The sequence below is a fragment of the Somniosus microcephalus genome, chromosome 1 (genome assembly GCF_052327205.1).
Source record: "Somniosus microcephalus isolate GS21.2 chromosome 1, FLI_Smic_1.0, whole genome shotgun sequence".
Classification (NCBI taxonomy): domain Eukaryota; kingdom Metazoa; phylum Chordata; class Chondrichthyes; order Squaliformes; family Somniosidae; genus Somniosus; species Somniosus microcephalus.
In genome coordinates, this window is record NC_140987.1 from 410819 (window position 1) to 438346 (window position 27528).

Genomic DNA, 27528 nt, shown 5'->3' on the forward strand with positions numbered 1-27528 from the left:
AAATACTTAGTAACTTTGTAGAAACAGGGCATAGAATCAGAGAGAGTTACAGTACAGAAACAGGGTGTAGAATCAGAGAGTAACAGTACAGAAACAGGGTATAGAATCAGAGAGAGTTACAGTACAGAAACATGGCATAGAATCAGAGAGAGTTACAGTACAGAAACATGGCATAGAATCAGAGAGAGTTACAGTACAGAAACATGGCATAGAATCAGAGAGAGTTACAGTACAGAAACATGGCATAAATCAGAGAGAGTTACAGTACAGAAGCAGGGTATAGAATCAGAGAGAGTTACAGTACAGAAACAGGGTATAGAATCAGACAGTTACAGTACAGAAACAGGGTATAGAATCAGAGAGAGTTACAGTACAGAAACAGGGTATAGAATCAGAGAGTTACAGTACAGAAACATGGCATAGAATCAGAGAGAGTTACAGTACAGAAACAGGGTATAGAATCAGAGAGTTACAGTACAGAAACAGGGTATAGAATCAGAGAGAGTTACAGTACAGAAACAGGGTATAGAATCAGAGAGAGTTACAGTACAGAAACAGGGTAGAGAATCAGAGAGAGTTACAGTACAGAAACAGGGTATAGAATCAGAGAGAGTTACAGTACAGAAACAGGGTGTAGAATCAGAGAGAGTTACAGTACAGAAACAGGGTGTAGAATTAGAGAGAGTTACAGTACAGAAACAGGGTATAGAATCAGAGAGAGTTACAGTACAGAAACAGGGTGTAGAATCAGAGAGTTACAGTACAGAAACAGGGTATAGAATCAGAGAGAGTTACAGTACAGAAACAGGGTGTAGAATCAGAGAGAGTTACAGTACAGAAACAGGGTGTAGAATCAGAGAGAGTTACAGTACAGAAACAGGGTGTAGAATCAGAGAGAGTTACAGTACAGAAACAGGGCTTAGAATCAGAGAGAGTTACAGTACAGAAACAGGGGGTAGAATCAGAGAGTTACAGTACAGAAACAGGGTGTAGAATCAGAGAGAGTTACAGTACAGAAACAGGGTATAGAATCAGAGAGAGTTACAGTACAGAAACAGGGTGTAGAATCAGAGAGAGTTACAGTACAGAAACAGGGTGTAGAATCAGAGAGTTACAGTACAGAAACAGGGTGTAGAATCAGAGAGAGTTACAGTACAGAAACAGGGTATAGAATCAGAGAGAGTTACAGTACAGAAACAGGGTATAGAATCAGAGAGAGTTACAGTACAGAAACAGGGTGTAGAATCAGAGAGAGTTACAGGACAGAAACAGGGTATAGAATCAGAGAGTTACAGTACAGAAACAGGGTATAGAATCAGAGAGAGTTACAGTACAGAAACAGGGTGAAGAATGAGAGAGAGTTACAGTACAGAAACAGGGTGTATAATCAGAGAGTTACAGTACAGAAACAGGGTGTAGAGTCAGAGAGTTACAGTACAGAAACAGGGTATAGAATCAGAGAGTTACAGTACAGAAACAGGGTACAGAATCAGAGAGAGTTACAGTACAGAAACAGGGCGTAGAATCAGAGAGAGTTACAGTACTGAAACAGGGTATAGAATCAGAGAGAGTTACAGTACAGAAACAGGGTGTAGAATCAGAGTTACAGTACTGAAACAGGGTATAGAATCAGAGAGAGTTACAGTACAGAAACAGGGTATAGAATCAGAGTTACAGTACAGAAACAGGGTATAGAATCAGAGAGAGTTACAGTACAGAAACAGGGCGTAGAATCAGAGAGAGTTACAGTACTGAAACAGGGTATAGAATCAGAGAGAGTTACAGTACAGAAACAGGGTGTAGAATCAGAGAGAGTTACAGTACAGAAACAGGGTATAGAATCAGTTACAGTACAGAAACAGGGTATAGAATCAGAGTTACAGTACAGAAACAGGGTATAGAATCAGAGACAGTTACAGTACAGAAACAGGATATAGAATCAGAGAGAGTTACAGTACAGAAACGGTGTACAATCAGAGAGAGTTACAGTACAGAAACAGGGTATAGAATCAGAGAGAGTTACAGTACAGAAACAGGGTATAGAATCAGAGAGAGCTACAGTACAGAAACAGGGTATAGAATCAGAGTTACAGTACAGAAACAGGGTGTATAATCAGAGAGAGTTACAGTACAGAAACAGAGTATAGAATCAGAGAGAGTTACAGTACAGAAACAGAGTATAGAATCAGAGAGAGTTACAGTACAGAAACAGGGTATAGAATCAGAGAGTTACAGTACAGAAACGGTGTACAATCAGAGAGTTACAGTACAGAAACAGGGTATAGAATCAGAGAGAGTTACAGTACAGAAACAGGGTATAGAATGAGAGAGAGTTACAGTACAGAAACAGGGTATAGAATCAGAGAGAGTTACAGTACAGAAACAGGGTATAGAATCAGAGAGTTACAGTACAGAAACAGGGTAGAGAATCAGAGAGAGTTACAGTACAGAAACAGGGTATAGAATCAGAGTTACAGTACAGAAACAGGGTATAGAATCAGAGAGAGTTACAGTACAGAAACAGGGTGTAGAATCAGAGTGAGTTACAGTACAGAAACAGGGTATAGAATCAGAGAGAGTTACAGTGCAGAAACAGGGTGTAGAATCAGAGAGAGCTACAGTACAGAAACAGGGTGTAGAATCAGAGAGTTACAGTACAGAAACAGGGTGTAGAATCAGAGAGAGTTACAGTACAGAAACAGGGTATAGAATCAGAGAGAGTTACAGTACAGAAACAGGGTATAGAATCAGAGAGTTACAGTACAGAAACAGGGTGTAGAATCAGAGAGAGTTACAGTACAGAAACAGGGTATAGAATCAGTTACAGTACAGAAACAGGGTATAGAATCAGAGAGAGTTACAGTACAGAAACAGGGTGTAGAATCAGAGAGTTACAGTACAGAAACAGGGTGTAGAATCAGAGAGAGTTACAGTACAGGAACAGGGTATAGAATCAGAGAGAGTTACAGTACAGAAACAGGGTATAGAATCAGAGAGAGTTACAGTACAGAAACAGGGTGTAGAATCAGAGAGAGTTACAGTACAGAAACAGGGTGTAGAATCAGAGAGTTACAGTACAGAAACAGGGTGTAGAATCAGAGAGAGTTACAGTACAGAAACAGGGTATAGAATCAGAGAGAGTTACAGTACAGAAACAGGGTATAGAATCAGAGAGTTACACTACAGAAACAGTGTGTAGAATCAGAGAGAGTTACAGTACAGAAACAGGGTATAGAATCAGAGAGAGTTACAGTACAGAAACAGGGTATAGAATCAGAGAGAGTTACAGTACAGAAACAGGGTATAGAATCAGAGAGAGTTACAGTACAGAAACAGGGTAGAGAATCAGAGAGTTACAGTACAGAAACAGGGTATAGAATCAGAGAGTTACAGTACAGAAACGGTGTACAATCAGAGAGTTACAGTACAGAAACAGGGTATAGAATCAGAGAGAGTTACAGTACAGAAACAGGGTATAGAATCAGAGAGTTACAGTACAGAAACGGTGTACAATCAGAGAGTTACAGTACAGAAACAGGGTATAGAATCAGAGAGAGTTACAGTACAGAAACAGGGTATAGAATGAGAGAGAGTTACAGTACAGAAACAGGGTATAGAATCAGAGAGAGTTACAGTACAGAAACAGGGTATAGAATCAGAGAGTTACAGTACAGAAACAGGGTAGAGAATCAGAGAGAGTTACAGTACAGAAACAGGGTATAGAATCAGAGTTACAGTACAGAAACAGGGTATAGAATCAGAGAGAGTTACAGTACAGAAACAGGGTGTAGAATCAGAGTGAGTTACAGTACAGAAACAGGGTATAGAATCAGAGAGAGTTACAGTGCAGAAACAGGGTGTAGAATCAGAGAGAGCTACAGTACAGAAACAGGGTGTAGAATCAGAGAGTTACAGTACAGAAACAGGGTGTAGAATCAGAGAGAGTTACAGTACAGAAACAGGGTATAGAATCAGAGAGAGTTACAGTACAGAAACAGGGTATAGAATCAGAGAGTTACAGTACAGAAACAGGGTGTAGAATCAGAGAGAGTTACAGTACAGAAACAGGGTATAGAATCAGTTACAGTACAGAAACAGGGTATAGAATCAGAGAGAGTTACAGTACAGAAACAGGGTGTAGAATCAGAGAGTTACAGTACAGAAACAGGGTGGACAATCAGAGAGAGTTACAGTACAGGAACAGGGTATAGAATCAGAGAGAGTTACAGTACAGAAACAGGGTATAGAATCAGAGAGAGTTACAGTACAGAAACAGGGTGTAGAATCAGAGAGAGTTACAGTACAGAAACAGGGTGTAGAATCAGAGAGTTACAGTACAGAAACAGGGTGTAGAATCAGAGAGAGTTACAGTACAGAAACAGGGTATAGAATCAGAGAGAGTTACAGTACAGAAACAGGGTATAGAATCAGAGAGTTACACTACAGAAACAGTGTGTAGAATCAGAGAGAGTTACAGTACAGAAACAGGGTATAGAATCAGAGAGAGTTACAGTACAGAAACAGGGTATAGAATCAGAGAGAGTTACAGTACAGAAACAGGGTATAGAATCAGAGAGTTACAGTACAGAAACAGGGTAGAGAATCAGAGAGAGTTACAGTACAGAAACAGGGTATAGAATCAGAGTTACAGTACAGAAACAGGGTATAGAATCAGAGAGAGTTACAGTACAGAAACAGGGTGTAGAATCAGAGTGAGTTACAGTACAGAAACAGGGTATAGAATCAGAGAGAGTTACAGTGCAGAAACAGGGTGTAGAATCAGAGAGAGCTACAGTACAGAAACAGGGTGTAGAATCAGAGAGTTACAGTACAGAAACAGGGTGTAGAATCAGAGAGAGTTACAGTACAGAAACAGGGTATAGAATCAGAGAGAGTTACAGTACAGAAACAGGGTATAGAATCAGAGAGTTACAGTACAGAAACAGGGTGTAGAATCAGAGAGAGTTACAGTACAGAAACAGGGTATAGAATCAGTTACAGTACAGAAACAGGGTATAGAATCAGAGAGAGTTACAGTACAGAAACAGGGTGTAGAATCAGAGAGTTACAGTACAGAAACAGGGTGTAGAATCAGAGAGAGTTACAGTACAGGAACAGGGTATAGAATCAGAGAGAGTTACAGTACAGAAACAGGGTATAGAATCAGAGAGAGTTACAGTACAGAAACAGGGTGTAGAATCAGAGAGAGTTACAGTACAGAAACAGGGTGTAGAATCAGAGAGTTACAGTACAGAAACAGGGTGTAGAATCAGAGAGAGTTACAGTACAGAAACAGGGTATAGAATCAGAGAGAGTTACAGTACAGAAACAGGGTATAGAATCAGAGAGTTACACTACAGAAACAGTGTGTAGAATCAGAGAGAGTTACAGTACAGAAACAGGGTATAGAATCAGAGAGAGTTACAGTACAGAAACAGGGTATAGAATCAGAGAGAGTTACAGTACAGAAACAGGGTATAGAATCAGAGAGAGTTACAGTACAGAAACAGGGTAGAGAATCAGAGAGTTACAGTACAGAAACAGGGTATAGAATCAGAGAGTTACAGTACAGAAACGGTGTACAATCAGAGAGTTACAGTACAGAAACAGGGTATAGAATCAGAGAGAGTTACAGTACAGAAACAGGGTATAGAATCAGAGAGTTACAGTACAGAAACGGTGTACAATCAGAGAGTTACAGTACAGAAACAGGGTATAGAATCAGAGAGAGTTACAGTACAGAAACAGGGTATAGAATGAGAGAGAGTTACAGTACAGAAACAGGGTATAGAATCAGAGAGAGTTACAGTACAGAAACAGGGTATAGAATCAGAGAGTTACAGTACAGAAACAGGGTAGAGAATCAGAGAGAGTTACAGTACAGAAACAGGGTATAGAATCAGAGTTACAGTACAGAAACAGGGTATAGAATCAGAGAGAGTTACAGTACAGAAACAGGGTGTAGAATCAGAGTGAGTTACAGTACAGAAACAGGGTATAGAATCAGAGAGAGTTACAGTGCAGAAACAGGGTGTAGAATCAGAGAGAGCTACAGTACAGAAACAGGGTGTAGAATCAGAGAGTTACAGTACAGAAACAGGGTGTAGAATCAGAGAGAGTTACAGTACAGAAACAGGGTATAGAATCAGAGAGAGTTACAGTACAGAAACAGGGTATAGAATCAGAGAGTTACAGTACAGAAACAGGGTGTAGAATCAGAGAGAGTTACAGTACAGAAACAGGGTATAGAATCAGTTACAGTACAGAAACAGGGTATAGAATCAGAGAGAGTTACAGTACAGAAACAGGGTGTAGAATCAGAGAGTTACAGTACAGAAACAGGGTGTACAATCAGAGAGAGTTACAGTACAGGAACAGGGTATAGAATCAGAGAGAGTTACAGTACAGAAACAGGGTATAGAATCAGAGAGAGTTACAGTACAGAAACAGGGTGTAGAATCAGAGAGAGTTACAGTACAGAAACAGGGTGTAGAATCAGAGAGTTACAGTACAGAAACAGGGTGTAGAATCAGAGAGAGTTACAGTACAGAAACAGGGTATAGAATCAGAGAGAGTTACAGTACAGAAACAGGGTATAGAATCAGAGAGTTACACTACAGAAACAGTGTGTAGAATCAGAGAGAGTTACAGTACAGAAACAGGGTATAGAATCAGAGAGAGTTACAGTACAGAAACAGGGTATAGAATCAGAGAGAGTTACAGTACAGAAACAGGGTATAGAATCAGAGAGAGTTACAGTACAGAAACAGGGTAGAGAATCAGAGAGTTACAGTACAGAAACAGGGTATAGAATCAGAGTTACAGTACAGAAACAGGGTATAGAATCAGAGAGAGCTACAGTACAGAAACAGGGTATAGAATCAGAGAGAGTTACAGTACAGAAACAGGGTATAGAATTAGAGAGTTACAGTACAGAAACAGGGTATAGAATCAGAGAGAGTTACAGTACAGAAACAGGGCGTAGAATCAGAGAGAGTTACAGTACAGAAACAGGGTGTAGAATCAGAGAGAGTTACAGTACAGAAACAGGGTATAGAATCAGAGTTACAGTACAGAAACAGGGTATAGAATCAGAGAGAGCTACAGTACAGAAACAGGGTATAGAATCAGAGAGAGTTACAGTACAGAAACAGGGTATAGAATTAGAGAGTTACAGTACAGAAACAGGGTATAGAATCAGAGAGAGTTACAGTACAGAAACAGGGCGTAGAATCAGAGAGAGTTACAGTACAGAAACAGGGCGTAGAATCAGAGAGAGTTACAGTACAGAAACAGGGTATAGAATCAGAGTTACAGTACAGAAACAGGGTATAGAATCAGAGAGAGCTACAGTACAGAAACAGGGTATAGAATCAGAGAGAGTTACAGTACAGAAACAGGGTATAGAATTAGAGAGTTACAGTACAGAAACAGGGTATAGAATCAGAGAGAGTTACAGTACAGAAACAGGGCGTAGAATCAGAGAGAGTTACAGTACAGAAACAGGGTGTAGAATCAGAGAGAGTTACAGTACAGAAACAGGGTGTAGAATCAGAGAGAGTTACAGTACAGAAACAGGGTATAGAATCAGAGAGAGTTACAGTACAGAAACAGGGTATAGAATCAGAGAGAGTTACAGTACAGAAACGGTATAGAATCAGAGAGAGTTACAGTACTGAAACAGGGTATATCAGAGAGAGTTACAGTACAGAAACAGGGTATAGAATCAGAGAGAGTTACAGTGCAGAAACAGGGTATAGAATCAGAGTTACAGTACAGAAACAGGGTGTAGAATCAGAGAGAGTTACAGTACAGAAACAGGGTGTAGAATCAGAGAGAGTTACAGTACAGAAACAGGGTGTAGAATCAGAGAGAGTTACAGTACAGAAACAGGGTATAGAATCAGAGAGTTACAGTACAGAAACAGGGTGTAGAATCAGACAGAGTTACAGTACAGAAACAGGGTATAGAATCAGAGAGAGTTACAGTACAGAAACAGGGTGTAGAATCAGAGAGAGTTACAGTACAGAAACAGGGTGTAGAATCAGAGAGAGTTACAGTACAGAAACAGGGTATAGAATCAGAGAGTTACAGTACAGAAACAGGGTGTAGAATCAGACAGAGTTACAGTACAGAAACAGGGTATAGAATCAGAGTTACAGTACAGAAACGGTGTAGAATCAGTTACAGTACAGAAACAGGGCGTAGAATCAGAGAGTTACAGTACAGAAACAGGGTATAGAATCAGAGAGAGTTACAGTACAGAAACAGGGTGTAGAATCAGAGAGAGTTACAGTACAGAAACAGGGTATAGAATCAGAGAGTTACAGTACAGAAACAGGGCGTAGAATCAGAGAGTTAGTCCAGAAACAGGGCGTAGAATCAGAGAGAGTTACAGTACAGAAACAGGGTATAGAATCAGAGAGAGTTACAGTCCAGAAACAGGGTATAGAATCAGAGAGAGTTACAGTACAGAAACAGGGTATAGAATCAGAGAGAGTTACAGTACAGAAACAGGGTATAGAATCAGAGAGAGTTACAGTACAGAAACGGTGTATAGAATCAGAGAGTTACAGTACAGAAACAGGGTATAGAATCAGAGAGAGTTACAGTACAGAAACAGGGTATAGAATCAGAGAGAGTTACAGTACAGAAACAGGGTATAGAATCAGAGAGAGTTACAGTACAGAAACGGTGTATAGAATCAGAGAGTTACAGTACAGAAACAGGGTATAGAATCAGAGAGATTTACAGTACAGAAACAAGGTATAGAATCAGAGAGAGTTACAGTACAGAAACAGGGTGTAGAATCAGAGAGAGTTACAGTACAGAAACAGGGTGTAGAATCAGACAGAGTTACAGTACAGAAACAGGGTATAGAATCAGAGAGAGTTACAGTACAGAAACAGGGTGTAGAATCAGAGAGAGTTACAGTACAGAAACAGGGTGTAGACTCAGACAGAGTTACAGTACAGAAACAGGGTATAGAATCAGAGAGAGTTACAGTACAGAAACAGGGTATAGAATCAGAGAGAGTTACAGTACAGAAACAGGGTGTAGAATCAGACAGAGTTACAGTACAGAAACAGGGTACAGAATCAGAGAGAGTTACAGTACAGAAACAGGGTGTAGAATCAGAGAGAGTTACAGTACAGAAACAGGGTGTAGACTCAGACAGAGTTACAGTACAGAAACAGGGTATAGAATCAGAGAGAGTTACAGTACAGAAGCAGGGTGTAGAATCAGAGAGAGTTACAGTACAGAAACAGGGTATAGAATCAGAGAGAGTTACAGTACAGAAACAGGGTATAGAATCAGAGAGAGTTACAGTACAGAAACAGGGTATAGAATCAGAGAGAGTTACAGTACAGAAACAAGGCATAGAATCAGAGTTACAGTACAGAAACAGGGCATAGAATCAGAGTTACAGTACAGAAACAGGGCATAGAATCAGAGTTTCAGTACAGAAACAGGGTGTAGAATCAGAGAGAGTTACAGTGCAGAAACAGGGTATAGAATCAGAGAGAGTTACAGTGCAGAAACAGGGTATAGAATCAGAGAGTTACAGTACAGAAAAAGGGTATAGAATCAGAGAGAGTTACAGTACAGAAACAGGGTATAGAATCAGAGAGAGTTACAGTGCAGAAACAGGGTATAGAATCAGAGAGTTACAGTACAGAAACAGGGTATAGAATCAGAGAGAGTTACAGTACAGAAACAGGGTATAGAATCAGAGAGAGTTACAGTACAGAAACAGGGTATAGAATCAGAGAGAGTTACAGTACAGAAACAGTGTATAGAATCAAGAGAGTTACAGTACAGAAACAGGGTATAGAATCAGAGAGAGTTACAGTGCAGAAACAGGGTATAGAATCAGAGAGTTACAGTACAGAAACAGGGTATAGAATCAGAGAGAGTTACAGTACAGAAACAGGGTATAGAATCAGAGAGAGTTACAGTACAGAAACAGGGTATAGAATCAGAGAGAGTTACAGTACAGAAACAGGGTATAGAATCAGAGAGAGTTGCAGTACAGAAACAGGGTATAGAATCAGAGAGAGTTACAGTACAGAAACAGGGTATAGAATCAGAGAGAGTTACAGTACAGAAACAGGGTATAGAATCAGAGAGAGTTACAGTACAGAAACGGTGTATAGAATCAGAGAGTTACAGTACAGAAACAGGGTATAGAATCAGAGAGAGTTACAGTACAGAAACAAGGTATAGAATCAGAGAGAGTTACAGTACAGAAACAGGGTGTAGAATCAGAGAGAGTTACAGTACAGAAACAGGGTGTAGAATCAGAGAGAGTTACAGTACAGAAACAGGGTATAGAATCAGAGAGAGTTACAGTACAGAAACAGGGTATAGAATCAGAGAGTTACAGTACAGAAACAGGGTATAGAATCAGAGAGAGTTACAGCACAGAAACAGGGTGTAGAATCAGTTACAGTACAGAAACAGGGCATAGAATCAGAGAGAGTTACAGTACAGAAACAGGGTATAGAATCAGACAGAGTTACAGTACAGAAACAGGGTATAGAATCAGAGAGAGTTACAGTACAGAAACAGGGCATAGAATCAGAGTTACAGTACAGAAACAGGGTGTAGAGTCAGAGAGTTACAGTACAGAAACAGGGTATAGAATCAGAGAGTTACAGTACAGAAACAGGGTGTAGAATCAGAGAGAGTTACAGTACAGAAACAGGGTATAGAATCAGAGAGAGTTACAGTACAGAAACAGGGTGTAGAATCAGAGAGAGTTACAGTACAGAAACAGGGTATAGAATCAGAGAGAGTTACAGTACAGAAACAGGGTGTAGAATCAGAGAGAGTTACAGTACAGAAACAGGGTGTAGAATCAGAGAGAGTTACAGTACAGAAACAGGGTGTAGAATCAGAGAGAGTTACAGTACAGAAACAGGGTGTAGAATCAGAGAGAGTTACAGTACAGAAACAGGGTATAGAATCAGAGAGTTACAGTACAGAAACAGGGTATAGAATCAGAGAGAGTTACAGTACAGAAACAGGGTGTAGAATCAGAGAGAGTTACAGTACAGAAACAGGGTATAGAATCAGAGAGAGTTACAGTACAGAAACAGGGTGTAGAATCAGAGAGAGTTACAGTACAGAAACAGGGTATAGAATCAGAGAGAGTTACAGTACAGAAACAGGGTGTAGAATCAGAGAGAGTTACAGTACAGAAACAGGGTATAGAATCAGAGAGTTACACTACAGAAACAGGGTGTAGAATCAGAGAGAGTTACAGTACAGAAACAGGGTATAGAATCAGAGAGAGTTACAGTACAGAAACAGGGTATAGAATCAGAGTTACAGTACAGAAACAGGGTATAGAATCAGAGAGAGTTACAGTACAGAAACAGGGTATAGAATCAGAGAGAGTTACAGTACAGAAACAGGGTGTAGAATCAGAGAGAGTTACAGTACAGAAACAGGGTATAGAATCAGAGAGTTGCAGTACAGAAACAGCGTATAGAATCAGAGAGAGTTACAGTACAGAAACAGGGTGTAGAATCAGAGTGTTACAGTACAGAAACAGGGCATAGAATCAGACAGAGTTACAGTACAGAAACAGGGTGTAGAATCAGACAGAGTTACAGTACAGAAACAGGGTATAGAATCAGACAGAGTTACAGTACAGAAACAGGGTGTAGAATCAGAGAGAGTTACAGTACAGAAACAGGGTATAGAATCAGAGTTACAGTACAGAAACAGGGTATAGAATCAGAGTTACAGTACAGAAACAGGGTATAGAATCAGAGAGAGTTACAGTACAGAAACAGGGTGTAGAATCAGAGAGAGTTACAGTACAGAAACAGGGTATAGAATCAGAGAGTTACAGTACAGAAACAGGGTATAGAATCAGAGAGAGTTACAGTACAGAAACAGGGTGTAGAATCAGAGTGTTACAGTACAGAAACAGGGTATAGAATCAGACTTGGTGCGAGTTAGGAAACGGGCAGCTGAGTTTTGGATGGCCTCAAGTTTACGTAGGGTAGAATGTGGGAGGTCAGCCAGCAGTGCTTTGGAATAGTCAAGTCTAGAGGTAACAAAGGCAAGGAAACAGGGTATAGAATCAGAGTTAAAAACAGAAAATGCTGGAGAAACTCAGCAGGTCAGGCAGCATCTGTGAAGAGAGAAACAGAGTTAACGTTTCAGGTCGATGATCTTTGGTCAGAACTGGAAAAAAGCAGGAAATGGAACAGATTTTAAAGCAAGTGTAGGGGCTGGGAAATGGGGGAGGGGCTGGGAAATGGGGGAGGGGCTGGGAAATGGGGGCGGGGATGAAAGAACAAAAGGGAAAGTCTATGATAGGATAGAAGGCAGGAGAGGTAAAGAGACATTGAGAGATATTCAAGGCAAAAGATGGTAATGGGACAGGTTAGGAAACAAAGGATGGCTGGAGATGAAGTGTGAATTGTGCTGGCGGAGTGAAAGACTGCTGCCATGTGGGAGAGAAGAAAAAAAGACAGAGTATGGATAATAATAAATCTATATATAGATGAGATAGGGGCCAGGTTGTGATCTGAAATTGTTGAACTCTCTGTTGAGTCCGGAAGGCTGTAAAGTGCCTAATTGGAAGAACAGCACCACATCTGTCTTCTGTTCTTCTCTCCCACAGGGCAGCGGTCTTCCATTCCGCAATTCACACTTCATCTCGAGCCATTTGTTTCTTAACCTGTCCCATTACCATCTCCTCTTGCCTTGAATATCTCTCAATGTCTCTTAACCTCTCCTGCCTTCTATCCTATCACAGACCTTCCCTTCTGTTCTTTCATCCCCTCCCCATTTCCCAGCCCCTCCACTTGCTTAAAAATCTGTTCCATTTCCTGCTTTTTTCCAGTTCTGACCAAAGATCATCGACCTGAAACGCTAACTCTGTTTCTCTCTTCACAGATGCTGCCTGACCTGCTGAGTTTCTCCAGCATTTTCTGTTTTTATTTCAGATTTCCAGCATCTGCAGTATTCTCTTTTTGTATATAGAATCAGAGTGTTACAGTACAGAAACAGGGTATAGATAGAATTAGAGAATCCTGGTCAGGTGAAGGGTCAGACTGGTCTGAGTGCAGTACATGCATCCCCACAGGCCACGCTGGGGTAGCAGGACAAATGCTACATGCAGTAACTGCTTTCGGACCTTGAAATCAAATGAGAAGTCAGGTCTGTAAGCAGCCCTTGGACTGGAGATGATCTTATCCTGTACACGGCTCCTGGGCGCGTCGAACTCTAGTATTATTGCAGACTGCACTGGTACCTTGGTCTTAGCTTGATCGACGATGTACTGGTCTCCCTTCACACACTCCATCACCTGGAAGCCATCACGGTCCAACACCTTGGCCTGGGCACTGCCAGCCACGCACAGAATCACATCTCCCGTTGCGCTGTACTGCAGCGACTTAATCTGGTGACTGAAATAACAGGCCAAAGGTAATAAAACACAGCGCCCAACAATGCTCGCCCCACCACTCCACCCCTTGCACTGCCATTTGAGGGGGGGTTTGAAAGAGGTTAGAGGGCAGGTTAAAAAGTGGGGATTGGGGGGGGGGGGGGAATAATGATTTTGAGGGGAGTTTCGGGTGTTTGAGGTTGTGTTTAGTGGGGTTTGGGGGGATTAACGGGAATTAGGGATGGTCTGATGGGGGTTTAATGGGCTCCACAGGATTTGAGGGTTTTAGCTGTTATGGGGGGGGGGGGGGGGGGGGGGGAGTTTGAGGGGTTAGGGGAGACACGAGGAGACGGTCCCGAGACGTGGAGGGGCTCAGACTGCAACCACTCACCACTCGCAGGGCTGCAATGACCGGAAGGCCTGCAGCGAGGCGTCCATTCCTGCAAAGTCCCAGAGCTTCACCTCGTAATCGTAGCCCCCAGTGACCAGCCGCGCTCCCGAGGGGTCCAGTCCCAGCGCCGACACCTGGAGACACAAACACACCAGTCACAGTCTCTCTGTCCCGAGACACTGAATCACCCCGAGAGTCTCTGTCCCGAGACACTGAATCACCCTGAGAGTCTCTGTCCCGAGACACTGAATCACTCCCCGAGTCTCTCTGTCATAGAAACATAGAAAGATAGGAGCAGGAGTAGGCCATTCGAGCCTGCTCCGCCACCATGGCTGATCCTCTATCTCAATAGCATATTCCCGCTCTCTCCCCATACCCCTTGATGCCTTTTGTGCCTAGAAATCTATCTATCTCCTTCAGTGACTTGGCCTCCACAGCCTTCTGAGGTAGAGAATTCCACAGGTTCACATAGAAACATAGAAGATAGGAGCAGGAGTAGGCCATTCCGCCCCTCGAGCCTGCTCTGCCATTCAATGCGATCATGGCTGATCATCCAAATTCAGTACCCTGTCCCTGCCTTTTCCCCATATCCCTTGATCCCTTTAGCCTCAAGAAATATATCCAACTCTTTCTTGAATATATTTGATGAACTAGCCTCCACCGCCCTCTGTGGCAGAGAATTCCACAGGTTCACCACTCTCTGGGTGAAGAAATTCCTCCTCATTTCAGTCCTAAATGACTTACCCCTTATCCTTAGACTATGACCCCTGGTTCTGGACTCCCTGGCCATCAGAAACATCCTTCCTGCATCTAGTCTGTCGAGACCTGACAGAATTTTATAGGTTTCGATGAGATCCCCTCTCAATCTTCTAAACTTCAGTGAGTATAAGCCCAATCGACACAATCTCTCCTCATACGTCATTCCTGCCATCCCAGGTATCAGCCTGGTGAATCTTCGCTGCACTCCCTCCATGGCAAGAACGTCCTTCCTCATGTAAGGTGACCAAAACTGCACACAATACTCAAGGTGCGGTCTCACCAAGGCCCTGTACAACTGTAGCAAGACATCCTTGTTCCTGTACTCGAACCCTCTTGCTACGAAGGCCAACATACCATTTGCCTTCTTAACCGCCTGTTGCACCTGCATGCTTACCTTCAGCGACTGGTGCACAAGGACACCCAGGTCTCTTTGCACTTCCCCTTCTCCCAATCTATTGCCATTCAAATAATAATCTGCCTTCCTGTTTTTGCCACCAAAGTGGATAACCTCACATTTATCCACATTATAGTGCATTTGCCATGTTTCTGCCCAATCACCCAACCTGCCCAAATCGTACTGGAGTTTCCCGACATCCTCCTCGCAGCTTACCCTCCCGCCCAGCTTTGTGTCGTCTGCAAATTTGGAGATATTACATCCAATTCCCTCGTCCAGATCATTAATATATATTGTGAACAGCTGGGGTCCTAGGACCGATCCTTGCGGTACCCCACTAGTCACTGCCTGCCACTCGGAAAATGACCCGTTTATTCCAACTCTTTGCCTTCTGTCCGCCAACCAGTTCTCTACCTTGCCCCCTATCCCATGTGCCTTAATTTTGCACGCTAATCTCTTGTGTGGGACCTTATCGAAAGCCTTCTGAAAGTCCAAATACACCACATCCACTGGTTCTCCCTTATCTATTTTACCAGTTACATCCTCAAAAAATTCCAGTAGATTAGTCAAGCATGATTTACCTTTTGTAAATCCATGTTGACTTTGTCTGATCCTGTCACTGCTTTCCAAGTGCTCTGCTATTACACCTTTTATAATGGACTCTAGCATTTTCCCCACTACCGATGTCAGGCTTACCGGTCTATAATTCCCCGCTTTTTCTCTACCACCTTTTTTGAATAGTGGGGTAACATTAGCTACCCTCCAATCCATGGGTACCGTTCCAGAGTCTATTGAGTTCTGGAAGATGACCAGTAATGCAGCTACTATCTCTAGGGCCACTTCACCACCCTCTGAGTGAAGACATTTCTCCTTCTCTCAGTCCTAAATGTCCTATCCCGTATCCCGAGACTGTGACCCCTCGTTCTAGACCCCCCAGCCAGGGGAAACATCCTCCCTGCATCCAGTCTGTCTAGCCCTGTCAGAATGTTATACGTTTCAATGAGATCCCCTCTCATTCTTCTAAACTTATAGTGATTACAGGCCTCGTCAACCCAATCTCTCCTTATACAACAGTCCTGCCATCCCAGGAATCAGTCTGGTGAATCTTTGCTGCACTCCCTCTATGGCAAGTATATCCTTTCTTAGGTAAGGAGACCAAAACTGCACACAGTACTCCAGGTGTGGTCTCACCAAGGCCCTGTATAACTGTAGTAAGACATCCTTGCTCCTGTACTCAAGTCCTCTTGCAATGAAGGCCAACATACCATTTGCCTTCCTAACTGCTTGCTGCACCTGCATGTTTGCTTTCAGTGACTGGTGTACAAGGGCACCCAGGTCCCTTTGTACATCAACATGTCCCAATTTATCACCATTTAAATCCATGTTATACTGTATCTGCCATGTATTTGCCCACTCACTCAACTTGTCTAAATCGCCTTGAAGACTCTTTGCACCCTCCTCACAACGCACCATCCCACCTCGTTTCGTGTCGTCAGCAAACTTCAAAATAGTACATTTGGTTCCCTCATCCAAATCATTGCTATATATTGTGAATAGCTGGGGCCCAAGCTCTGATCCCTGCGGTACCCCACTGGTCACCGCCTCCCACCCCGAAAAAGACCCATTTATTCCTATTCTCTGTTTCTTGTCTGTTAAACAATTTTCAATGCATGTCCCGAGACACTGAATCACTCCCTCAGAGTCTCTCAGTCGCTATGGTTACAACTTGGAATCCAAAGCCAGGGTCCCTTTCCATTGACCGATGCCACCAACTCCCCACACCCCTCAATACCACCTCTATCCTTCAATCTCATTCTCTGCAACCCTTAAAACTGCCTGTTTCAGCACATAAGAAGTAGGAGCAGGAGTCGGTCATTTGGCCCCTCGAGCCTGCTCCGCCATTCAATAAGATCATGGCTGATCTGATCTTGGCCACAACTCCACTTCCCTGCCCAGTCCCCGTAACCCTCGACTCCCTTATCATTCAAAAATCTGTCTATCTCCACCTTAAATATATTCAATGACCCAACCTCCACAGCTCTCTGGGGAAGAGAATTCCAAAGATTCACGACCCCCTGAGAAGAAATTCCTCCTCATTTCTGATTTAAAAGGGCGACCCCTTATTCTGAAATTATGCCCCCTAGTTCTAGATTCCTCCATGAGGGGAAACATCCGCTCTGCATCTACCCTGTCGAGCCCCTTCAGAATCTTATATGTTTCAATAAGATCCCCTCTCATTCTTCTAAACTCCACTGAGTATAGGCCCAACCTGCTCAACCTTTCTTCATAAGACAAGCCCTTCATCTCCGGAATCAACCTCGTGAACCTTCTCTGAACTGCCTCCAATGCAAGTATATCTCTCCTTAAATAAGGAGACCAAAACTGTACGCAGTACTCCAGGTGTGGTCTCACCAACACCCTGTACAGTTGTAACAGGACTTCCCTACTTTTATATTCCGTTCCCTTTGCAATAAAGGCCAACATTCCATTTGCCTTCCTAATTACTTGCTGTACCTGCAGGCTAACTTTTTGTGATTCATGTACAAGGACCCCCAGGTCCCTCTGTACCTCAGCATTTTGTAATCTCTCCCCATTTAAATAATAATTTGCTTTTTTATTTTTCCTACCAACGTGGATAACCTCGCATTTTCCCACATTAAACTCCATCTGCCAGATTTTTGCCCACTCACTCAGCCTGTCTATATCCCTTTGGAGATTCTTTGTGTCTTCCTCACAATTTGCTTTCCCACCTATCTTTGTATCATCAGCAAATCTGGCTACATTACACTCGGTCCCTTCATCCAAGTCATTAATATAGACTGTAAATAGTTGAGGCCCCAGCACTGATCCCTGCGGCACCCCACTAGTTACAGTTTGCCAACCGGAAAATGACCCATTTATCCCGACTCTCTGTTTTCTGTTAGTTAGCCAATCCTCGATCCATGCTAATATATTACCCCCAACCCTGTGAGCTCTTATCTTGTGCAGTAACCTTTTATGTGGCACCTTATCGAATGCCTTCTGGAAATCCAAATACATGACATCTACTGGTTCCTCTTTATCCACCTTGCTCATTACATCCTCAAAGAATTCCAGCAAATTTGTCAAATGTGATTTCCCTTTCATAAAACCATGCTGACTCTGCTTGACTATATTATGATTTTTTAAATGTCCTGCTTACACTTCCTTAATGATGGACTCCAGCATTTTCCCAATGACAGATGTTAGGCTAACTGGTCTATAGTTGCCTGCTTTCTGTCTCCCTCCTTTCTTAAATAGGGGGGTTACATTTGTGGTTTTCCAGTCCGCTGGGACCTCTCCAGAATCCAGGGAATTTTGGTAGATTGCAACCAATGCATCCACTATCTCTGCAGCCACCTCTTTTAAGACTCTAGGATGCAGGCCATCGGGTCCAGGGGACTTGTCCACCTTTAGTCCCATTAGTTTGCCGAGTACTTTCTCTCCAGTGAAAGTAATTGTTTTAAGTTCCCCCCCCCACCCACAGCCCCTTGATTATCCATTATTGGGATACTTTTAGTGTCTTCTACTGTGGAGACCGATACAAAATATTTGTTCAAAGTCTCCGCCATTTCACTGTTTCCCATTATTAATTCCCCAGACCCATCCTCTAGGGGACCAACGTTTACTTTAGCTACGCTCTTCCTTTTTATATACCTGTACAAGCTCTTACTGTCTGTTTTTATATTTCTTGCTAGCTTACTCTCATAAGCTATCTTCTCTATCATTTTTTTAGTCGTCCTTTGCTGGTTTTTAAAAAAAATTCCCAATCCTCTGACCAACCAATATCACTTCCCTGCTTTTATCAGCCTCCCCCTGCTCATCCCATCACCTTCTTAATCTTTCATACTTTAATCAGATCACTTTGTAGATTCCAACATTAACGACAGCCCAGAACAGCACTGCATGCAATTCCTGAGTCGCGAATTTTTATCTGGCACGGTTGGCTGGTTGGTGAATATTTCTGGCCCACTCTCTGGGCTGGACAGAACCCTCACTCACCGTTCTCTTGCTATGGGTCAGTGTGATTTCATGCGAGTCTGGGATCCGTTTCACCGGGTCCTGCCAAAAAAAAGCAGGACGTCAATTACCCATCGAGCCTAAAACACCGCAGAGCCCCAGCACAACTAATCCCGTCCCGTGCCCAGACCAGACCCAGCGCCAGAGCCCCAGCCCAACTAATCCCGTCCCGTGCCCAGACCAGACCTGTACCCGGAGCCCCAACACAACTAATCCCGTCCCGTGCCCAGACCAGACCCAGCGCCGGAGCCCCAACACAACTAATCCCGTCCCGTGCCCAGACCAGACCCAGCGCCGGAGCCCCAACACAACTAATCCCGTCCCGTGCCCAGACCAGACCCAGCGCCAGAGCCCCAGCCCCACTAATCCCGTCCCGTGCCCAGACCAGGCCCAGCGCCAGAGCCCCAACACAACTAATCCCGTCCCGTGCCCAGACCAGACCCAGCGCCAGAGCCCCAGCCCCAGCCCAACTAATCCCGTCCCGTGCCCAGACCAGACCCAGCGCCGGAGCCCCAACACAACTAATCCCGTCCCGTGCCCAGACCCAGCGCCGGAGCCCCAACACAACTAATCCCGTCCCGTGCCCAGACCAGACCCAGCGCCAGAGCCCCAGCCCAACTAATCCCGTCCCATGCCCAGACCAGACCCAGCGCCGGAGCCCCAACACAACTAATCCCGTCCCGTGCCCAGACCAGACCCAGCGCCGGAGCCCCAGCCCAACTAATCCCGTCCCGTGCCCAGACCAGACCCAGCCCAACTAATCCCGTCCCGTGCCCAGACCAGACCTGTACCCGGAGCCCCAACACAACTAATCCCGTCCCGTGCCCAGACCAGACCCAGCGCCGGAGCCCCAACACAACTAATCCCGTCCCGTGCCCAGACCAGACCCAGCGCCAGAGCCCCAACACAACTAATCCCGTCCCGTGCCCAGACCAGACCCAGCGCCAGAGCGCCAGCCCAACTAATCCCGTCCCGTGCCCAGACCAGACCCAGCGCCAGAGCCCCAGCCCAACTAATCCCGTCCCGTGCCCAGACCAGACCCAGCGCCGGAGCCCCAGCCCAACTAATCCCGTCCCGTGCCCAGACCAGACCCAGCGCCGGAGCCCCAGCCCAACTAATCCCGTCCCGTGCCCAGACCAGACCCAGCGCCCCAGCCCAACTAATCCTGTCCCGTGCCCAGACCAGACCCAGCGCCGGAGCCCCAGCCCAACTAATCCCGTCCCGTGCCCAGACCAGACCCAGCGCCGGAGCCCCAGCCCCAGCCCAACTAATCCCGCCCCGTGCCCAGACCAGACCCAGCGCCAGAGCCCCAGCCCAACTAATCCCGTCCCGTGCCCAGACCAGACCCAGCGCCGGAGCCCCAGCCCAACTAATCCCGTCCCGTGCCCAGACCAGACCCAGCGCCAGAGCCCCAACACAACTAATCCCGTCCCGTGCCCAGACCAGACCCAGCGCCGGAGCCCCAACACAACTAATCCCGTCCCGTGCCCAGACCAGACCCAGCGCCGGAGCCCCAGCCCAACTAATCGCGTCCCGTGCCCAGACCAGACCCAGCGCCGGAGCCCCAACACAACTAATCCCGTCCCGTGCCCAGACCAGACCCAGCGCCAGAGCCCCAGCCCAACTAATCCCATCCCGTGCCCAGACCAGACCCAGCGCCAGAGCCCCAACACAACTAATCCCGTCCCGTGCCCAGACCAGACCTGTACCCGGAGCCCCAGCCCAACTAATCCCGTCCCGTGCCCAGACCAGACCCAGCGCCGGAGCCCCAACACAACTAATCCCGTCCCGTGCCCAGACCAGACCCAGCGCCGGAGCCCCAACACAACTAATCCCGTCCCGTGCCCAGACCAGACCAGACCCAGCGCCAGAGCCCCAGCCCAACTAATCCCGTCCCGTGCCCAGACCAGACCCAGCGCCAGAGCCCCAGCCCAACTAATCCCGTCCCGTGCCCAGACCAGACCCAGCGCCAGAGCCCCAGCCCAACTAATCCCGTCCCCTGCCCAGACCAGACCCAGCGCCAGAGCCCCAGCCCAACTAATCCCGTCCCGTGCCCAGACCAGACCCAGCGCCGGAGCCCCAGCCCAACTAATCCCGTCCCGTGCCCAGACCAGACCCAGCGCCGGAGCCCCAGCCCAACTAATCCCGTCCCGTGCCCAGACCAGACCCAGCGCCGGAGCCCCAACACAACTAATCCCGTCCCGTGCCCAGACCAGACCCAGCGCCGGAGCCCCAACACAACTAATCCCGTCCCGTGCCCAGACCCAGCGCCAGAGCCCCAGCCCAACTAATCCCGTCCCGTGCCCAGACCAGACCTGTACCCAGGACGGGGCTGTGTGTGACCAGGAGATTAGTCTCGCACTCCCTCTGGCCCCTGCTGGTTGACCCCTGCCCTCTCCATCAAACAGGAAGCTCCATCAGCGAAGTCATGGCAACAAATTCATTGCACAAGATTAGGGCTCATGGGATTGGGGTAATATACTCGCATGGATAGAGGATTGGTTAACGGACAGAAAACAGAGTCGGAATAAACGGGTCATTTTCAGGATGGCAGGCTAACTAGTAGGGTACCACAAGGATCGGTGCTTGGGCCTCAGCTATCTACAATCTATATTCATGATTTAGCTGAGGGGACCGAATGTAATAGATCCAAGTTTGCTGATGATGCAAAGCTAGGTGGGAAAGTAAGCTCCGAGGAGGATGCAAAGAGCCTGCAAAGGGATTTAGACAGATTAAGTGAGTGAGCAAGGTGGTGGAAGATAAAATATAATGTGGGGAAGTGTGAAATTATCCACTTTGGTAGGGAGAATGGAAATGAAAATATTTTTTAAAAAGGTGAGAGACTAGTAAATACTGGGGTTCAGAGGGATTTGGGTGTCCTTGTACACAAATCACAGACAGTTAGTATGCAGGTACAGCAAGCAATTAGGAAGGTAAATGGCATGTTGGCCTTTATTGCAAGGGGGTTGGAGTATAAGAGGAAGGAAGTCTTGCTGCAATTGTACAGGGCCTTGGTGAGACCACACCTGGAGTACTGGGCACAGTTTTGGTCTCCTTACCTAAGGAAGGATAGACTTGCTTCAGAGGGCGGTGCAAAGAAGGTTCACTAGATTGAACCCTGGGATGAGAGGGCTGTCCTATGAGAAGAGATCGAGTAGAATGGGCCGATACTCTCTGGCGTTTAGAAGAATGAGAGATGATCGCATTGAAACATATAAGAATCTGAGGGGGATTGACAGGGTAGAGGCTGAGAGGTTGTTTCCCCCGGCTGGAGAGTCTAGGACTAGGGAGCATAGTCTCAGGATAAGGGATCGGCCATTGAGGACTGAGATGAGGAGAAATTTCTTCACTCGGAAGGTTGTGAATCTTTGGCATTCTCTTCCCCAGAGGACTGTTAGCACTGTTGCCTCACAGCGCCAGGGACCCGGGTTCGAATCCGGCCTCGGGTGACTGTCTGTGTGGAGTTTGCACATTCTCCCCGTGTTTGCGTGGGTTTTCTCCGGGTGCTCCGGTTTCCTCCCACAGTCCAAAGATGTGCGGGTTAGGTTGATTGGCTGCGATAAATTGACCCTTAGTGTTAGGGGGATTAAATACGTGGGGTTACAGGGATAGGGTGGGATATGTGTTGGTGTAGGGGTTACGGGGAGCGGGTGGGATATGTCAGTGCAGGCTCGATGGGCCGAAATGGCCTCTATCTGCACTGTGGGGTTTCTGTGATTCTGTGATTCTGTGACTGTAGTTGAGAATAGTCAAGGCAGAGATCGAGAGTTTTGAGCACTAGGGGAATCAAGGGATTTGGGGATAGGGTGGGAAAGTGGAGTTGAGGTAGAAGATCAGCCATCTTATTGAATGGCGGAGGCTCGAGGGGCCAAATGGCCGACTCCTGCTCCTAATTCGTATGTTCTTAAGACTTGCATTACTACAGCGGCTTTCACGACCTCAGGACGTTCTAAAGTGATTTACAGCCACTGAAGAACTATTTGAAGTCACTTTTGTAATGTAGGAAACGTGGTTAGCAATTTGCGCACAGCAAGCTCCCACAAACAGCAATGATCAGATTATTTTTTTTTATTCATTCATGGGATGCGGGCGTCGCTGGCAAGGTCAGCATTTATTGCCCATCCCCAATTGCCCCTTGAACCGCTGCAGTCCATGTGGTGAAGGTGCTCCCACAGTGCTGTTAGGGAGGGAGTTCCAGAATTCTGACCCAGCGCCAATGAAGGAACGGCCGATATATTTTCAAGTCAGGATGGTGTGTGACTTGGAGTGTGACTTGGAGGGGAACTTGGAGGTGGTGGTGTTCCCATGCGCCTGCTGCCCTTGTCCTTCTAGGTGGAAGAGGTCGCGGGTTTGGGAGGTGCTGCTGAAGAAGCCTTGGTGAGTTGCTGCAGTGCATCTTGTAGATGGTACACACTGCAGCCACGGTGCGCCGGTGGTGGAGGGAGTGAATGTTTAAGGTGGTGGATGGGGTGCCAATCAAGCGGGCTGCTTTGTCCTGGATGGTGTCGAGCTTCTTGAGTGTTGTTGGAGCTGCACTCATCCAGGCAAGTGGAGAGTATTCCATCACACTCCTGACTTGTGCCTTGTAGATGGTGGAAAGGCTTTGGGGAGTCTGGAGGTGAGACACTCGCCACAGAATACCCAGCCTCTGGCCTGCTCTTGTTGCCACAGTATTTATGTGGCCAGTCCAGCTAAGTTTCTGGTCAATGGTGACCCCCCCCAGGATGTCAATATTCCGCCATTCAGTTCGATCATGGCTGATCTGCATCCAAAAGCCATTTACCCGCCTTTGTTCTGCAACCCTGAAACAGAAATGATCACACTTACATCATCCTCATCATCGTCAATATCCTCCTCCTCCTCCTCATCTGTATCACACTGCAGACTGGCATAGCCTGGGGGAAGAGGGGGGCCCACGACACTCTCCCCCTCCTCAATTGACAATCGAGACAGCAGGGGTGGTACAGGGGGACCAATCATATCACTGGAGCTGTCACTGTTGTCAGTCGCACTCCCACTGTCAACAGGTGAGCTGCAGAGAGACAATAGACAATTACACAGCCGGCGCAAACAATCCCTGACACGAGTGCCTTCTTTGCACACACTAGATTGAACCCTGGGATAAGAGGGCTGTACTATAAGAGATTGAGTAGATTTGGCCGACACACGCGCGCGCACCCACCCCCCGACACGCGCGCGCACCCCCCCCCCCCCCCCGACACGCGCGCGCGCGCACCCCCCCCGACACGCGCGCGCACCCCCCCCCCCCCCGACACGCGCGCGCACCCCCCCCCCCCTGACACGCGCGCGCACCCCTCCCCCGACACGCGCGCGCACCCCTCCCCCCGACACGCGCGCGCACCCCTCCCCCCGACACGCGCGCGCACCCCTCCCCCGACACGCGCGCGCACCCCTCCCCCCGACACGCGCGCGCACCCCCCCCGACACGCGCGCGCACCCCTCCCCCCGACACGCGCGCGCACCCCTCCCCCCGACACGCGCGCGCACCCCCCCCGACACGCGCGCGCACCCCTCCCCCCGACACGCGCGCGCACCCCTCCCCCCGACACGCGCACGCACCCCCCCCGACACGCGCGCGCACCCCTCCCCCCGACACGCGCACGCACCCCCCCCGACACGCGCGCGCACCCCTCCCCCGACACGCGCGCGCACCCCTCCCCCCGACACGCGCGCGCACCCCTCCCCCCGACACGCGCGCGCACCCCTCCCCCCGACACGCGCGCACCCCTCCCCCCGACACGCGCGCGCACCCCTCCCCCCGACACGCGCGCGCACCCCTCCCCCCGACACGCGCGCGCACCCCCCCCGACACGCGCGCGCACCCCCCCCGACACGCGCGCGCACCCCCCCCGACACGCGCGCGCACCCCCCCCGACACGCGCACGCACCCCCCCCGACACGCGCGCGCACCCCTCCCCCCGACACGCGCACGCACCCCCCCCGACACGCGCGCGCACCCCCCCCGACACGCGCGCGCACCCCCCCCCCCCGACACGCGCACGCACCCCCCCCGACACACACGCACCCCCCCGACACACGCACGCACCCCCCCCCGACACACACGCACCCCCCCCGACACACACGCACCCCCCCGACACACGCACGCACCCCCCCGACACACACCCCCCCCGACACACACACGCACCCCCCCCGACACACACACGCACCCCCCCCGACACACACACGCACAAAACCCGATTCATGGTCCGTGCGGGCAGTGAAGGGCTGGTTAGCGGTCTTTTACCTGGCAGTGTCTCCAGGGTGGTCTTTCCCGGTGGGGGAACACGATCTCCCAGCGCAGCTCGGTGATTCTCGGGATCTCTCCTCCTCTGATGTTAAAAAAAATCAGAAGTTCTGATAGTCAGATTATTAGTTGCTTTGAGCCAAGTGGAGGGGGCAGGAGATAGAGGGCAGTAGAGAGAGAGAGAGAGAGAGAGAGACTCTCTCGTAAACATGTAGACCAACTCATGGTCACCTCCCCGGGACACTTGGCTCCTCCCCGGGACCCGAAAGGCCAAGCCCGACCCCCGGCCATACTCTCACTCCTTCTCTTACCCAGCACTTTCCTGCTCCTCTCAATGGCAGTCCGACGAGTCTGTTCAAATATGGCCTCAAAGTCAAAGGTCCTGGCTTTCTTTCCTGTGAAAACATTCCGTTACAATAACATTTAAAAATGTCAAAACATAGCAGATTACAAAGAGAAGCAACAGAAATGGGCAGGGCAGGAGGTCAAACATAGGACACCTGCGATTAAGCCCAATCGAGGCGCAATGTAAGTCTGCCCCTGTCAGTCGTGACTCAATGCCAGCAATTGTACTGCTGACTCGCAGAAAGTCGTGGGTTCAATCCCCACTCCAGAGACTAGAGCCAAAAATCTGGACTGACACTCCAGCGCTGCACTGTCGGAGGGGCAGTCCTGAGGGAGCGCTGCACTGTCGGAGGGGCAGTAATGAGGGAGTGCTGCACTGTCAGAGGGGCAGTACTGAGGGAGCGCCGCACTGTCGGAGAGGCAGTACTGAGGGAGCGCCGCACTGTCGGAGGGGCAGTAATGAGGGAGTGCTGCACTGTCAGAGGGGCAGTACTGAGGGAGCGCTGCACTGTCGGAGGGGCAGTACTGAGGGAGCGCTGCACTGTCGGAGGGGCAGTACTGAGGGAGCGCTGCACTGTCGGAGGGTCAGTACTGAGGGAGCACCGCGCTGTCGGAGGGGCAGTACTGAGGGAGCACCGCGCTGTCGGAGGGGCAGTACCGAGGGAGCGCCGCACTGTCGGAGGTGCCGTCTTTCGGTGGGTATTAAAGGTCGCACAGTACTACCTGAAGAGATAATGGGAGTTCTCCCCGTTTCCTGGGGCCAAAATTCCTCCATGAACCAAAAACAGATTAACTGCATATCTATCTCATTGCTGTTTGTGGGATCCTGCTGTGTGCCTGCTCATCACAAGTACTTTAATGGCTGTAAATGACTTTCGGACATCCTGAGGCTGTGAAAGGTGCTGCATCAACACAGCTTCTTTCCCTCATGGGGATTGGCCGCTGTAGTAGAACAAATTCTTTCATAGAAATATGGAACATAAGAGCAGGAGTAGGCCATTCGGCCCCTCGAGCCTGCTCCGCCATTCAATGAGATCATGGCTGATCATCCAAACTCAGTACCCTGTCCCTGCCTTCTCCCCATATCCCTTGATCCCTTTAGCCTCAAGAAATATATCCAACTCCTTCTTGAATATATATTTAATGAATTGGCCTCCAGCACCTTCTGTGGTAGAGAATTCCACAGGTTCACCACTCTCTGGGTGAAGAAATTCCTCCTCATCTCTGTCCTAAATGGCTTACCTCTTATCCTTAGACTGTGACCCCTGGTTCTGGACTCCCCGGCCATCGGGAACATCCTTCCTGCATCTAGTCTGTCTAGTCCTGTTAGAATTTTATAAGTTTCAATGAGATCCCCTCTCATTCTTCTAAACTCTAGCGAATATAAGCCTAATCGACCCAATCTCTCGTCATACGTCATTCCTGCCATCCCAGGTATCAGTCTGGTGAATCTTCGCTGCACTCCCTCCATGGCAAGAACATCCTTCCTCAGATAAGGCAACCAAAACTGCACACAATAGTCAAGGTATGGTTTCACCAAGGCCCTGTACAACTGCAGCAAGACATTCTTGTTCCTGTACTCAAACCCTCTCGCTACGAAGGCCAACATACCATTTGCCTTCTTAACCGCCTGCTGCACCTGCATGCTTACTGTTAAGTCTGTGTGTTCCAGTTAGGGTTAATATGAATCACTACACACAGACCACAAGAGTAACTTTAACAGATCTTTACTAGTCGAAGGTCAGGGCTGAACTGCCCAATAAATCATTACACAGCACTTATATACCGGTGTGGTCACCACCGGTATTACAGTATACAGCAGCCAAGATAAAGTAGTGCATCTCTTAAAATAGTTCTCTTAAAGGTGGAACGGTTACATACACCACAATCCTCCCTTTTTAGCTTAACAGTATATATGCCCCATTAAA

The 27528-nt window shown here is 47.6% G+C and overlaps 1 protein-coding gene across 4 annotated transcripts in view; it reads right to left on the reverse strand.

Annotated features, from left to right (window-relative positions):
* wdr70 (WD repeat domain 70) overlaps positions 1–27528 on the reverse strand; it is a 114854-nt gene that overhangs the window by 60908 nt on the left and 26418 nt on the right. For 2 of the 4 annotated variants that reach the window (XM_085962489.1, XM_085962360.1), the window contains exons 3-8: positions 25567–25650; positions 25256–25340; positions 23818–24022; positions 18973–19032; positions 13800–13933; positions 13277–13430 (exon numbers count right to left, since the gene is read on the reverse strand). In XM_085962489.1, coding sequence (XP_085818615.1) covers positions 13277–13430; positions 13800–13933; positions 18973–19032; positions 23818–24022; positions 25256–25340; positions 25567–25650 — 722 coding nt within the window. Of the gene's footprint in view, positions 1–13276; positions 13431–13799; positions 13934–18972; positions 19033–23817; positions 24023–25255; positions 25341–25566; positions 25651–27528 lie in introns of those variants that run through there. The other 2 variants (XR_015072899.1, XM_085962282.1) reach the window with 1 other exon arrangement.